This window comes from Podospora pseudoanserina, chromosome 3, assembly GCF_035222485.1.
Source record: "Podospora pseudoanserina strain CBS 124.78 chromosome 3, whole genome shotgun sequence".
In the NCBI taxonomy this organism is placed as follows: domain Eukaryota; kingdom Fungi; phylum Ascomycota; class Sordariomycetes; order Sordariales; family Podosporaceae; genus Podospora; species Podospora pseudoanserina.
Genome location: NC_085922.1, coordinates 92591 through 105855, shown reverse-complemented (window position 1 = coordinate 105855; position 13265 = coordinate 92591). Strand labels below are relative to the sequence as shown.

At 56.8% G+C, this 13265-nt stretch overlaps 4 protein-coding genes across 4 annotated transcripts; all 4 read right to left on the bottom strand.

Annotated features, from left to right (window-relative positions):
* Window positions 1-299: 299 nt before the first annotated feature.
* On the bottom strand, window positions 300-5379 carry SMY2 (kinesin-like protein). Its single transcript, XM_062945160.1, has 3 exons — window positions 5014-5379; window positions 990-4942; window positions 300-925 (listed from the first exon to the last, which is right to left on the bottom strand). The coding sequence occupies exons 1-3, from the start codon at window positions 5121-5123 to the stop codon at window positions 606-608; spliced, it is 4383 nt and encodes a 1460-aa protein (XP_062801082.1). The 5' UTR covers window positions 5124-5379; the 3' UTR covers window positions 300-605.
* Window positions 5380-5641: 262 nt separating this feature from the next.
* Window positions 5642-7078, bottom strand: QC764_300300 (uncharacterized protein; the record flags this gene model as incomplete). The annotated part of the gene is made up of 3 exons (XM_062945159.1): window positions 6654-7078; window positions 5997-6582; window positions 5642-5930 (listed from the first exon to the last, which is right to left on the bottom strand). The coding sequence occupies exons 1-3, from the start codon at window positions 6988-6990 to the stop codon at window positions 5642-5644; spliced, it is 1212 nt and encodes a 403-aa protein (XP_062801081.1). The 5' UTR covers window positions 6991-7078.
* A 240-nt stretch (window positions 7079-7318) lies between these two features.
* Window positions 7319-8928, bottom strand: QC764_300290 (uncharacterized protein). The gene is made up of 3 exons (XM_062945158.1): window positions 8451-8928; window positions 8153-8375; window positions 7319-8084 (listed from the first exon to the last, which is right to left on the bottom strand). Exons 1-3 carry the CDS (start codon window positions 8649-8651, stop codon window positions 7378-7380), a joined length of 1131 nt encoding a protein of 376 aa, XP_062801080.1. The 5' UTR covers window positions 8652-8928; the 3' UTR covers window positions 7319-7377.
* Window positions 8929-10432: 1504 nt separating this feature from the next.
* Window positions 10433-13103, bottom strand: QC764_300280 (uncharacterized protein; the record flags this gene model as incomplete). Its single annotated transcript, XM_062945157.1, has 2 exons — window positions 10433-11471; window positions 11536-13103. 2 exons carry the CDS (start codon window positions 13101-13103, stop codon window positions 11039-11041), a joined length of 2001 nt encoding a protein of 666 aa, XP_062801079.1. The 3' UTR covers window positions 10433-11038.
* Window positions 13104-13265: the final 162 nt, after the last annotated feature.

Below are 13265 nucleotides of genomic sequence, written 5' to 3'. Positions count from 1 at the left end.
TTTTATCCTATTCCAATCCGGTGAAAGGAAAGAGGAAAAAAAAAGAAAAAAGGAAAGTGTGGTGCAAAAGGGTATGATACGGAAAACCACCTCCCACTTGTGCCCCTCCATTTTTGCGATCTCAAAAATAAAGTGGGGCGCACCGTTCACACTGTGTAGCCATGGCGGGGTTGTTACCTTTGGTGAGCCCCTGGATTACATAAGACACCCCGGGGCACCAACTTCAGCCTTGCGCTTCCTTATCTGCATACGGCTGCCCTCCCCCCAACCAACATATCTTCCAACAGTCATGACAAAATCACGCAGATGGCGAACCAACGTACATTCGGAATAACTATTCCTCGCTCCATATTTTTGGTGTCGAGGCAAGCGCTACATACTCAACACAGTTACTGCTACATGTAATACTCGCTCAGGGCTTGCCATGCCAACTGGCTACGCTGTCAACAAGAGATGCACCAAAAACGGACTGCATGTAACCCATCATGCCCCCCGCCCCCCCTTCCCTCCGTCTGTTACTTCATTCCTCCTTTGAACTGCAGCGCCTTGAAGTAGTTCTCGGCTCCAACGTCGACACGGTCAGCGGGGTCAGCGGCGAGAGGATCCTATTTCTTGCCCTTCTTCTTGCTGGGGACCACACGGAAGCCAGGCACCGCCGCCTCCTCCTTTGTAGCCTGCGCACTGCTGCTGCCCTTCTTGGCCACTTCGCTCCAGCCGTTGTTGCTGACCATCTTGGCATCGCTGGGCATCGACGCCACCGTCGAGTCCTTCTCGATGATGCCCTTGTCCGCCAGCTTCTTGCGGCGCACAAACTCCATGGCAAAGTCCTTGCCGTTCAGAGTGTACTCGCAACTGTACACAACGTCCGAGATAATATCGGGCTGATCAAGCGGCATTTCCAACAAAGTATTAGTGAGGCCGTCGGCTACGCACGCATTCAGTTAGCAACGTGAACATCAGAAAAGAAACGACAAGAAGTCAAGACTTACCCTCCTTGATAGCACCACGCGTCAGCTCACGGCGGACCCAGTTCTTGAACTCGTCAAGGGCAAGGTTTCTGGCATCTTTGAGCGATGTCTGGGCAGGCTTGGGTGTGGCCTTGGGCGCAACCGGTGTGGCCGAGGGCTTGATGCCGGTGGTGCTAGCAGACCGGTTCTGAGCAGCGGGACCCGTAGGAACCTTGACCTTGCCGCCAGCCCCCACAGTAGACCATCCACCTCCAGTCATGGCTTGTGTCGCGGGGCCAGCGGGCGCAATACCAGCGGGCGACGACGTCTTGCTGGCAAGATCGGCATAACGCTTGCCAAGAGCGGCACCGGCAGCAGCGCTGGCCTGGCGATCAGCCTCCTTGGCCTTCTGCTTGCGCAGCTCCTCCTCACGCTGAATGTCGGCCAGAGTCTTCTTGGAGGGAGTGCTGGCAGACACGGGAGTCTTGACGACCGTGGGTTGCTTCCAGGGGCTGCCACTGGCCGCGCTGACTGGCGAGCCGGTACCCCAGGTACTAGTGGCAGGAAGACCGATACTGGCAGCAGCAGCCGCCTTCTCACGCGCCAGAAGAGCTGCCGTCTCTTGCTCAAGTGCCGCGCGTCTAGCGGCGGCTGCGGCCTCCTCCTTCTTGGCAGCCTTCTTGGCCTCGGCCTCCTGAATTTCCTTCAGACTTGGGCCCTTGTGAGCCTCAGCACCAGGCTGAGGAGCCCAGGGAGCGGTAGGGGGAGGGGCAAGAGGGGCACCCTCAGAAGACGTGTCAGGAGTTCCAGAGGCGGACCGATCGCCATACTGACTAGGGAGGTTGGAAGCAGGACGCTGCGCCGTGGGAGCAGGCAGAGGGGCGTTTTGCGGGGGGGGGAAGGGCATTGGAAGGCCAGAAGCAGAAGGCTTCTGCGCCGACTTGGCGTTATCGGCCTGCGTCTTACGCACCTTCTCGGTCAGAGACAGTTCAGACTGGGCTGGGGCAGCAGCCTTCCTGGCGACAGCGGGCTCGGGGGCCGCTACGAGAGTCTCGGGAGCAGCAGGAGCGGGCACGGGAGCTGAAATGGGAGCGGGGGCAGAATCAGCCGGCGCTGGCTCTTCTTGCTTGACAACCTCGTCGATGACCTTGCGGGCCTGGGCAGTGGCAGTGGCGGCCGCCTCTTCAGCATCACGCTCAGAGCGGAGATCTTGAAACTGGAGGAGCCTGTCCTTGAAGCCCTCGGAGTCTTGCTGAAGCTGGTCGACATGAGGCAGTTGGCTCTGGAGGCCACCATCGGCAGCATTGGCACCCCCTGACTGCGAGGGGAAAACGGCCGGCAGTGACCCGGTGGCCTGCATGTTGGCGAGCATCTGGCGCTCACTGAGGTTCAGATCCGCAGGAAAAAGGTCGGCAGAAGGACCAATGGGGGGCTGCGCAGGACCGGAGGCGATGCCAGCACCCGAATCAAAAAAAGGGGCGCCCGGAACCATGGGACCAATGGGAGGCTGAGGAGGCATGGTGATGGGAGACGTCATGCTGCCAAAGCTGGGCTGACTCTGCAGGCTGTGGATGCTGGAGTGGTGCTGGAGCGTGCTGGGCACAGAGGTTTGGAGGGGATGGCGGGAAAACTGAGCCAGCTCTCGCGCTCTGGCATGATACATTTGTTCCTCCTGCTTACGGCGTTCAAGGTCATTCTGCTGAGCAGCGGTAAGGGTGCGGCCGAAGGAAGGGAAGGCGTTCTGAAGAGGCGGGACAGGATCAGACACTCCAGGACCGTAGCCCCCAGCGGGAGGAGCAGGGCCATGAGGGATACCCATTTGCGGCACGAGGAAAGGCTCCCGGGAGTTTCCGATGCGCCGGATAAGCTGACCAAGAGGCTCAAAGTCACGATCCTCCAGCCGTTTGACCCGAAGGTCAGGCGTGAAGAAGTTCGCCTTGTACCAGTCATTCATCTCGAGACCGCTGAAGGGCCCTTGAACTACTTGCTGGGGATCGAGATAAACCCAGCGCATCCTGTCCGGCATGACCATGGTTCTGACCGAGCCCGGATCTCCTCCAGCCTGGCCAGAGACGAAGGAAGGACCGCCGGTAGTGGGGAATGACTGGCCCGGGGCGGTGCTCGTGAGACCCTGCTGGTCTTGATCGGGGGCGGAGAAAGGAGAACGGGTCTGGTCAGGAGTCGAATACATATCCTCAAAGGCAGCCCGGTTGCCCCGGACAGGACTAGTGGCTTCACGGGGCAAACCAATGGCACCACGGCCAATAGCACCCAGAGGATTGGCTTGACGAAGATCAGGGATAGAATCAGCGAGCCCGTCTTGGTCGTGAGGGTGGATTGGAGCCTGCATGGCTGTCGGGAAAAGAGACTCGAGCTTTCCACGGGCAAGTCTCGAGGTAGTGGGCACGCCGAAGACGCTGTTGAGACCGCCCAGGCCAGGGGACGGGAGATCGGTAATGGGCCCGAAAATGCCAGGTCCGAACGGGTTGAAAGATCGATCACGATCGGGAGTGCCAACAGAGGGTGCAGAAGGCCAACCGCCCAGATGGTTCACAGCGGGGAAGCCCTTGGCACCGACACTAGAGGTCTGGCTCCGATCGCTGCCGTCAAAGGGGCCAGTAGCCCCGAAAGAACGAGGAAGCGTGCTGTAGCCAGAATGGTTGTCAGGGGCTGGGCCGGGCTGGTTGTTGCGGAGAATATCGTGGTGTTGACGGTCGTGATGGTCGTCTTGCTGCTCCTCGCGGCCGTCCACCGCAGTGGGGCTGCGGAAAGGGTTCGTGTCCGAGGGACTGTTTGGGCCATGTCCATCCACACGGTCACCAAGACGCAGATTAGCCATGCCAAAGTCGCCGGCGCTTCCCTTCACAGGGGTGTCGAAAACACTGTTGCCGCGCAGCGGCTGGGCCGAGGCCAGAGGCGGACTGTTGTCCTGAGCCCCGCCCAAAGCTGCACTGCCAGATGCACCATCGTCCCGGTTCGTAAACGGGTCTGTATCAGTCCGCTGGCGAGGACGCCAGCTGGCGGCATCACTTGCTTTGGGCGCTGCGCTCTCAGTCGAGTCCTTCGGGATCAGGTGCGCAAGTCGACTCCCGCCCGAAGATGGGAAGCGCTTCTCGGCAGTGGTGGGCGTGGGAATGGCAAAGTTGCCAAATGCCCCACCACCGATTCCAGAACTCGAGGTGGGCGTGCCTGGGCCCCAGAGAGAACTAGCACTGCCAAAGCCAGTCGGACCGCCTGTGTTGGCACGCAGTGCAAAAGGTTGATTCTTGGCCGGAGCCTCGCGTAAATTGTGGTCCTCTTCTGGCTCATCCGTCATCTCTTTGACCTCGGCCGTGTTGCGGCGGGGAAACCACTCATCCCGGGAGAAGCGAGAGGCTGTCGGCGAGGCCACAGACGCAGATGGAAACGGGTTTGTGTCAGCCGTCTCCCTACGCCTGGTCACAGGGCGGGAGGTCGACGGGGAGGCGAGAGGGTAATTCGAGGCGCTCACAGACGTCTTGCGACCGTTGATGCCCCCGCCTTGAGGGGTGCTCCCCTCTTGGGGCTGTTTCGGCTGAGGTGGCTTCATGGTCGAGTTCACATCAGTCGAAAACATGAGGCGCTCCTCCTCGGTCATGTCCTCTAAACCGATGGGCTTGACACTGCCATCTGCGTCCCAACACACGCTGGGATCCTGTGGGGCATGGCCCGAGTCGCCACTTTTGCCCCATGGACGAGCAGAGGGTTGGCTACCGTTCAAATGGCCCGGGTTCCAATTCGGCTCCAAAAGACTGGAGACATCCATCTTGGCGGGTTCAATACTATTGAAGATGTCGAGCAGCTCCTCCCTGGTGTATTTCGCGGCCCCCTCCCCAAAGCCTGGCTGGCTGTTTGGATACGAAGAAGGCGTGTCGGAAACGGAAGACTGCATGAGATCGGCGGGGTTGGACGAGAGGTTTTGGTTGAAGGGAGTGGTGGAGGGTCGGCGGAAAGTCCTAGTCCCATTCGAGCGCGGCCTGGCACCCCATATTAGCCTCGAGGCACGAGGGTGATGTCACGTAGCATGTATGTATTCTGATCATCTTACCATTCACCGCTCCCGCCAGTACGTCCCGCGTCGACTCGTCCGTTTCCTCTGGAATCTCGGGTTTGGCCGGCGGCGGCAGAGGCGAAGCTGGAAGACAGGCCTGTAGGCATGATGTCTGATGTCGTCGGAGAGCTGGATGGCCAGGGGGTGGTTGGTGGTGGTTGTTTGAGGGATTGACGGGGTCGGGGATCGAGAGTCGAGAGTCGAGAGTCGACAAGGAGGCTACAGAATAAAATAATCGTAGTGCTGGAGCTACCAGTGGCAATGCTGCAGGTGGGGAGCGAGAGAGGGTGTAATGTGTGCGGTCGTCAGAAGTTGGTGACAGCGGAGATCGAATCAAGTCGAGTCGAAAGCTTTCCCGATTTTGCAAAGTTTCGAGTGGTCGTGGAAACTTAGAATGCCGAGCTAGGCCCACTTTGGCCTGAGCCCGTGACCAGACCCGTGACCTCTGCTATACAAAACTGTGGAACGGCACAGTTTAGACTCCAGCCATTTGCCCTACATGGCGCTCCTACGCGCACTGCCTAGCACTGTGCGCGTTTCAACAATGTATTTTCGGCTGTTCGTTTTCTTCATTTTTCTTTCTTCTTGTACGTGCAGACAACAATGACGTGTTTGTTACCGACAATTACTCCCCCACCTCCCTCACCTCCCTCACCTGATAGTCCAACATCTCATTCGAAGCACACGAGTTCTCATCCACCATCTTGCTCGACGTCTCTATACCGGCCACCGGCACACGGTACTCCAACTGGGTCCCTGGGAATGGCAGATATTCTGGGAGCAGCCCGAGCTGTCGAAGAACCGTTCCCTGGTCCCAAGCAATGTGTTCGTGGTAGAGCTTATCGCCGCGAATGTTGACAATGCTGGTCATGGGCACACTCAGCTTCCTTCCGGTAGGGGGAATTCCAGGGATCCTTCGGTCTCATCGTCAGCCTCTTTTCACCTTGTGCTTGTCTTGCTTCGGCCACTATGCAACTTACAGCCAGTCAATGGTTCTGGTGTGAGTGCACTGAAACAGAAACTCGTCCACCACCCGGTCAATGCCCACGGTGCGGCTCACCAGCTCGAGTTTGGCGTCGTCGGGGTTGCTGAAGATGAAGTGGTCCCGGTAAAACCTCGTCAGGGCTGCTCGCCCGATGCCACCCGTCAAGGTGGGCACATGGTTCACATAGGGCTCATCCACCATCGTCTTCATTGTTTCCTCCACACTGCGGTCTTCAAACTCGAACCGCGTGTGCTCGTCCCATATAGCTTCCAGGTCAAAGTATGGGCCCTTCGTTTTGGGCTTGAGAAAAGACAAGCAGCGAGTGTGGGAGACGGAGACGGCGCTCGCCAAAAATGATGCATGACTTGGCAGAGCAAAGAGGTGGTCTTTGGCAGACGGGTAGGTGTAGATGGTCACCCCCGGAACATGTCTGCTGGGACGAGTGTTCCCAGCCAGGTGGGCAAGAACCGGGACGTGCGATGCTTCGCTTGGTGACCAGCCATAAAAGATGACTGCCTTGATCTGAGGAAATTCCTTGACAGCATCGAGGAGATGCCGGGAGATGTGCTCGTGGTGAAATGCTACGATGCCATAGTCAGTCTTGTTCCAGACGACAAATGAGCCTCTCTGTGACGGCTTGGCCATGACCTACCAATCAAGCCAATTTCTTCGCCCTGGCATTCTGGCGTCGCCCTCAGTTTATCAACAGCCTCGGTGAGCTGGTTCTTGAGCTCAAGCACTCTGTCGACGCGATCGTGTTGCTCCCTCTGGACCAGACCTACCCCCACCTCGGCCACCGCATATCCCTCTTCTGCCCATTTCTTGGTCGGGTGCGGATCCAGTGTTTGGCTAACGCGGTCGTCGTGCACCTCATAGTCGTCGCCAGAGACAATGATGAGGCCAGGCCCAGTTCCCCGCCGAGAAAGCGGGGTATGTATCCTGACGCACGGATAGCTTGTGTGGTCGTAGCTCACCATGATGGCTGACATGTGCTGATTTTTGGAGGTGAGATGACACAGTTACAGTGAACAGACTCTGCTTCTGTGCGCCCGCAAACTCGGCCTCATCCAGAAGGTCGGCTATCGATTTCTCAGTGAGCGATGCAACACAGCTCCATCGGCAATGAAACCCGGCCATGGCTCAACGGCAGGGTCGGCAGGGTTGACGCCCCTCCTCTTTGGTCACTTCCTTTTCGGTCTCTTTTAGCGAGTGCGCCGTTTGAGCCTCCACTTCTCCGCCGCCTCAACTGCCGCGCCGGCAATCTGGGGTAGTGTCTGTGAACAAAAACAAAAAACAAACAAGAAAATAACAAGGATGGATACATTGACGCTGTCGGTGTTTAATTACAACAGGTGGTTAGGCATCGTTCTGCCAATCTACTTCCGGGCAGCTGGGCCTTGCTCTGCCTCGACGTCCAGCTTCGCGGTACTGCTGCCGTCGTAGCTGTCCAGGTCCATGTACGCATCGCCGTCCAGCTTCTTGCCATTGACGCTCACCATCCGAAACACAGCCCCCCGATCACACCTGAAATCGGCACCCTCCTCTTCCCCGTTCAGCTTCCCCTTTTTGCTGCCCGCAGTCATCTTGCCCAGACTCCTACTCCCGGCTCGGTTATGGGAATATCCCGCCGCCGTCGAGCCCCCGTTCTTCCAGAACTTGACCAGCGACTTCAACCATGGCACACAACCGCAAATAACTCCCAAATGCACCTCGACGGCCGTCCAGATCCAGAGGTGAAACCCCTCCCAAGTCACGTCGTATGTCCTTTCCACCACATGCCAGATCCAGTACAGTCGCAAAATGGCCCCAATGACAACCACGCCCCCAAACGAGAATAGGACGATGAGCGCGATGCGTTGCGAGAGCGGGAGACGGGCCTTGTACAAGGTCGGCAGTGGCAAAATCCAGACCAAGAAATCGGACAACACGGTCAGGGACGCCTGGGTTATGAGCGGCGGGCCCTCGGGGACGCAGTCTGACTTGCTGAAGATGATGTTCCAGTAGGAAGATGTTGGCCGGCATTGGGTGAAGAGGACGACGATGAAGGCCGAGTTGAACAGGGCGACAAACGCAATGGTGCCCTCTGTTGTGGTCATGTCAGCACCATATCAACGACCAACGTACTACCAGAACGGCAAGAGAACAACGCACGAGTGAGCTTTCGGAACCACGACCCTTGGGGCGCAAGACGGAGGTAGCTGATCAGGATAGACACCTTGGCAAAGCTGGTCGCGAAGACAAATAGAGCCTGCACGGCCATGGACACCTTGCGGTTGGATACGATGGTCTCATACTTGAGATCCCAGATATGAAGGCTCCAGCCGTACAGGGAGGATGCCAGAATGACGCACACTGTTACTCCCGTTCCGCACAGCTAGGTACCAGTCAGGTCAGAAAACGGTCAGATCCTGCCAAAGCTACTCCGAGAATAGGGGCATATAAAACATACAGCGGCGGCTACCATGAACCAATCGTCGGATTCGACCTTGCCCATGATGCTGATACGGACGTAGAAACGGAGGAGTAGAACGATGAGGGCGATGGGAAGCATGATGAGCTGGATGATCAGAAGAGCCGGACCTCTCGTCTCAGGATTCTCATAATTGGCTGGAGGCCAGCTGGCTCTGACCTCGGGTGGTGGTAATCTCATGGCGCCTGGCTTGTTGTCCCTTGCCCGCCCAAATCGTAGTAATCCCCGAATCCAGTTTCTTTAGCGTGGACCTCTTTCTTTCCCCGACCTTGCGGTCGAGAAGAATGCCGAGATTCGCGCCGGTGATCTCCCTGCCCGGTTGGTGTTGATGTGCCTATGTATGTACAAAGTCGACGGGGATGTGAAGGACAGTAAACCGGGACAAGACGGGACGGCTTGTGGCTGCAGGTGATTGTCGCCTACAAGGCTGCATAAAGGAATATCAAAAGAAGGAAACGGGAACCAGAAAGCCCAGAGGAGAGGAACCGTTCGGTAAAGGAAGGCTGGCCCTCATATATACCGCATCCATATTTGGCACTCGTTTGCTGGGCGTTGCACTCATGGCCTGGGGAGGAGGCGGGCACACAGACAATCTTCCTCACACTAATTCCCCACCGCCCCCTTGTGCTTTTCACCATTTATCGACGCGACAGTCAGATGCTCCAGAAGAGGTAACGGAGAAAAAAACCACCAACACTAGCGGGATGCCAACCGATGTCACCTTCGACACGGCGGCTTGGCCCCCCTTCGCCAGTCGACGACCAGCTTGAAAATCGCACCCGAATGCTGCAGCCAGGTGAGCTAACCAGTTTTGTGTCGGTCGTTCTCTCGCTTGTTGAGAGACGTTGGGATAACAACAGGGTGATCCCCGGCTTCGCTTTGCCCCCCAACTGCAAGAGCCTCTGTTGCTGGCTGTCGAGCCAAGGGCCCAGCATCGGCTTCTTCATCTCTCAAGATGCGACAGACCCGCCGATTGCCAATGCTCGAGGGCGCTCCGGGAGTGAAGAAAACCGGGGACCCTCCCAAATGCCTCACCTCACCAGGCGGCTGGTACCCTCACACTGCGCAGAAAATGTCACGGTGACCAACGATACCCCTGAACCCATCCGTGGCTGTCAATCTCAAACATCCACCCAAGCCAGCTTCCCCTTCGAGTACCGGGACATTGATGAGCCTATCGCTGCAGCTTACAACTCGCTACCTAACAACGGCTATGAACTCGTCAGCTAGCGTTTCTTGGATATCATTCAGAAAAGATACGCACGGCCTTGCCCGTCATGGCGCGTCTCGTCGCTCACAATCGATTGATCACGCTTTCTTTTTCCTGACCCGAGAGGCCCCGCTTTCTCCAATCTTTTGAACGATTTTGACAGATTCCACGGCTCCATGCGGATCGTGGAGAAGAAGACTGGAGACGGAGAGAGAGGCGGAAAGAGGAGTTTCTTCTCCGAGAATCCACGGCATCCTCAACATCTCCAGCGTTACTGCGGCTCCACCTACGCCGGGCAGGCTCCATTCCGGCTAACGGACAATGGATAGATAACATGGCCGCCCGGGCTCAAGACTATGAGCAGACACCAAACCTCATCAGGGAGATAAAGATCGAGGGTGTGAAACAAATTGGCTCACACAGGCAATACAGGCAGTTGTATATGTATGGACCACCTGGTGGACGATTCCCTGGGCAACCCGTTGCCAATGCTCTGGAAACTGATATGGAAGCAATATGCGTGGCGTGTATTTGACGGGAACTAGCGCAATGCGGCACACACTTGCAGCCCGAGAGAGCCAAAAAAAAAAAAAAAAAAAAAGGAAAGAAAACGGGATAGACCAAGAACTCAAGTAGCTCGGATTCGGCAACGTCCTCGCTTCGAAGTTCATCACATCCTTTTGGGTTTGTTATTGCAATACATATCAGGTCCAACTTGCCTGTCAATATCTTTCCATTCTCTTCGGCATGCTTTTCTTCCGTTAGTAGATCGGAATATCTGGGCCATGCTGCCCAAAGGATCAACTCTCGAACGCCGCCGGGGGCTGGTTCAGCTCGGTGTCTGGGCGTCAAAATGCACGTGGAATTCAGGGGGGGCCCGGCGGGGTCAGTGAGGTGATCCACCTGCAACTTGGAAAGGAAAACGCGGGGTGAAGCCAGGCCGAGATCCCGTCTGTTCATCGGTTTGGGCCGGGCAAGGTGCAAGACTGGCCCATATTGTATTATCAAGTCACTGACACTTCAATTGCGAGGAAGAATTTTATCATCAACTGAGCTGGATCGTCTACCCCCCCCCCAAAACGTCTGCATCAACTGCCAAGCTGTCATGTGCAAAGATACTAGCACACCCTCGATAACTTCCCCCTCAGTCAGTGGCCCTGACAAGGCTATTTTGATACGTGGAGCACAGAATGTCAAAGCACATGCAGCTCATGATACGCATCCACCTACGTGCATACGTACCAAACAAGAGAAAAGCAACATGCCCATTGTTTCGCAGATCCTCGCCGTTTTTTCTATGGTCTCTCCGACAAGGTATCCAAAAGCCCAATGTTTGAGCGAATCTTGATGTGCAACTCTAAGCTTGAGAAGCGACCATCACAATCCTCCCCTCGAGCTTGGGTCTAATCGCCCGTGTCCAGCTAACCTCACCCTCGCTGTCCTTGAGCCCCTCCACGCAGTCCTTGCCATCATCAACACCCGCAATACGACACCACTTCCTAAAGAACTTGCGCATCACCCTCAGCTCCCTGTCAGTGTCTCTGACTTCGGTCCGGTGTACGTCCTCATCCGGTGACTCTTCGTCGGACGAGTCGTCTTCTGCGTGACCAACCAAGGGGCTGACGCTTGATCTCCTTTCTCGGAGTTTGGCAGGTGTGAAATAGTCCCATCCCTTGTGCGAGTTGGTGGTGGTGTTGCCGTGTTTTCTCCTGTCTCCTGGCTGGCGGGTCTCGGTTGGTGACGCTGGCAAAGTGGGACAGCTGGAGGAAGTCTCTTGTACCACCTTGTCCCTATTTTGATGTCCTGTTAGTTTTCTGACGGGCTCTGCGCGTCCGAGTAAAGGGGGAAACAAACCAATGTCTTGCCAATGATGGACCCCATCTGGCCCACTTGTTCATGACAGTCAGCGCCATAAAATACTGCCTCAGCATCGCTGAGATCAAGATGCCGTTCTCTTCCGAAACAACCTCCTCGCAATCACCACCTTCGGATTGGATCAGCAAGGCTTTGTAGCCATCCTTTCCTCTGGCCATATACCCTCTAGTAGCCATGACATAGACCTTCTCCTTATCCAGCGGCTGACCGCCAATCTCCACCCACAACACCCTCTCCCCCACCGGCAGCGAAGGGTCAAACCTGAACTTGATATTCGACACCTGCGGAAACCTCCCCTCCAGCGCCGGGTACAAACTCACCCCGTTCTCCAGCGCGTCCCAGATATTCCTCCCCGCCGCCTTGATCACCACCACCGGATCCTCAAACGGGAAACAGTCCGTCACATCCTTCACCCTAACCGGGCCCGGCGAGTAGATTTGATCCCCCCTTATCGTCCCCGCCGCCATCAGCGCACAGTCCGCCCCGTAATGCCCCCTCATGATATCACAAACCCAATTCCCAATGTTCGACTCTCTCGTCCTCACAGTCGTAAACCGCGCATCCAACGGCTCCGCCGTCCACCCAATCGGCTTCTCCAGACTCTTCTTAAGCTTCGCCGTCAAGCCCTCGACCAGATTCTCCGTCTCCTGATCCTTCTTGATCGCTCGTACAATGTCCCTCCGAATAATATCCACGTCCCACTTCTTGGCCGTCCCTTCCAGGTCCTGATTCCGCCTCAGCTCGATATAACTCAGCTGTTTAAAATCCGCCCCTGATCTCAGCACATGGGTCCCGTTGATGTAACTATGCGCATAAAAGTGGTCGTGCCCGCCCAGAATAAGGTCAATCATGCCCCCTCCCAGATTCCTCGCAAGCTTGTTGTCGTTTGGCTCTCTTTGATGAGTGAGCGCGATAATCACGTCAGCGCCTTGCTCCTTCAGCTCCGGCACCAGCTCCTGCGCCACCTCACTGGCCGACCGGTAAACGATATCAGGCGGAAGGGAGTTGATCGTGTCCAACCACTCCCTTTCCCCGAGACCGATCAGCCCAATCTTGATCCCGTTTGACGTGGTGATCATGTGGGTCTTCTTCGCGTTACCCAGTGGGACCCCTTCGCCCAAAGCAGGATCAAGGACGTTGGCGAGGAGCCAGGGGAAGCGGCACTTGGAAGATAGATGGCGAAACTGCCTGACCCCAAAATCCAGGTCGTGGTTCCCCACGCAGGTGGCGAGGGTGCCGATGTTGTTCAGGATAGGGACCATGTGGGAGCCTTTGGTGATGGAAGATTCAAGGGAGGGGTTGAAGACGTCCCCCGAGAACAGGGGGACGAGGTCGGGGAGGTTGTTGTTGGGCTGGGGCGGGGAGCGGTATTCTTTTACTACTGTCATGAAGCGGGAGACGCCTCCGGCGGGTTCGGCCGAGGAGGAGTCGAGGTGGTAGACATCGTTGTAGTGGAGAATGCGGACGTCGGGGGGGTCGTTGACCGTGTCACGGCCCGAGGCAAAGGTGACGGTTGGTTCGGCGGTGGGGGTGTGAGATGCACTCATTTTGCTGGTGATTGGCCAAGATCAGATGAGTATGCCTTGACTGATGGGTGGTAAGAATGCTTCAGTACAGTACAGAGGGCGATGATGTCAGAGGAGTAAAAGCAGAGCTCATGGGGAGGATGTTAAAGGGAAACGGAATTCCCCGGTGTGGTGTGCTGTGTG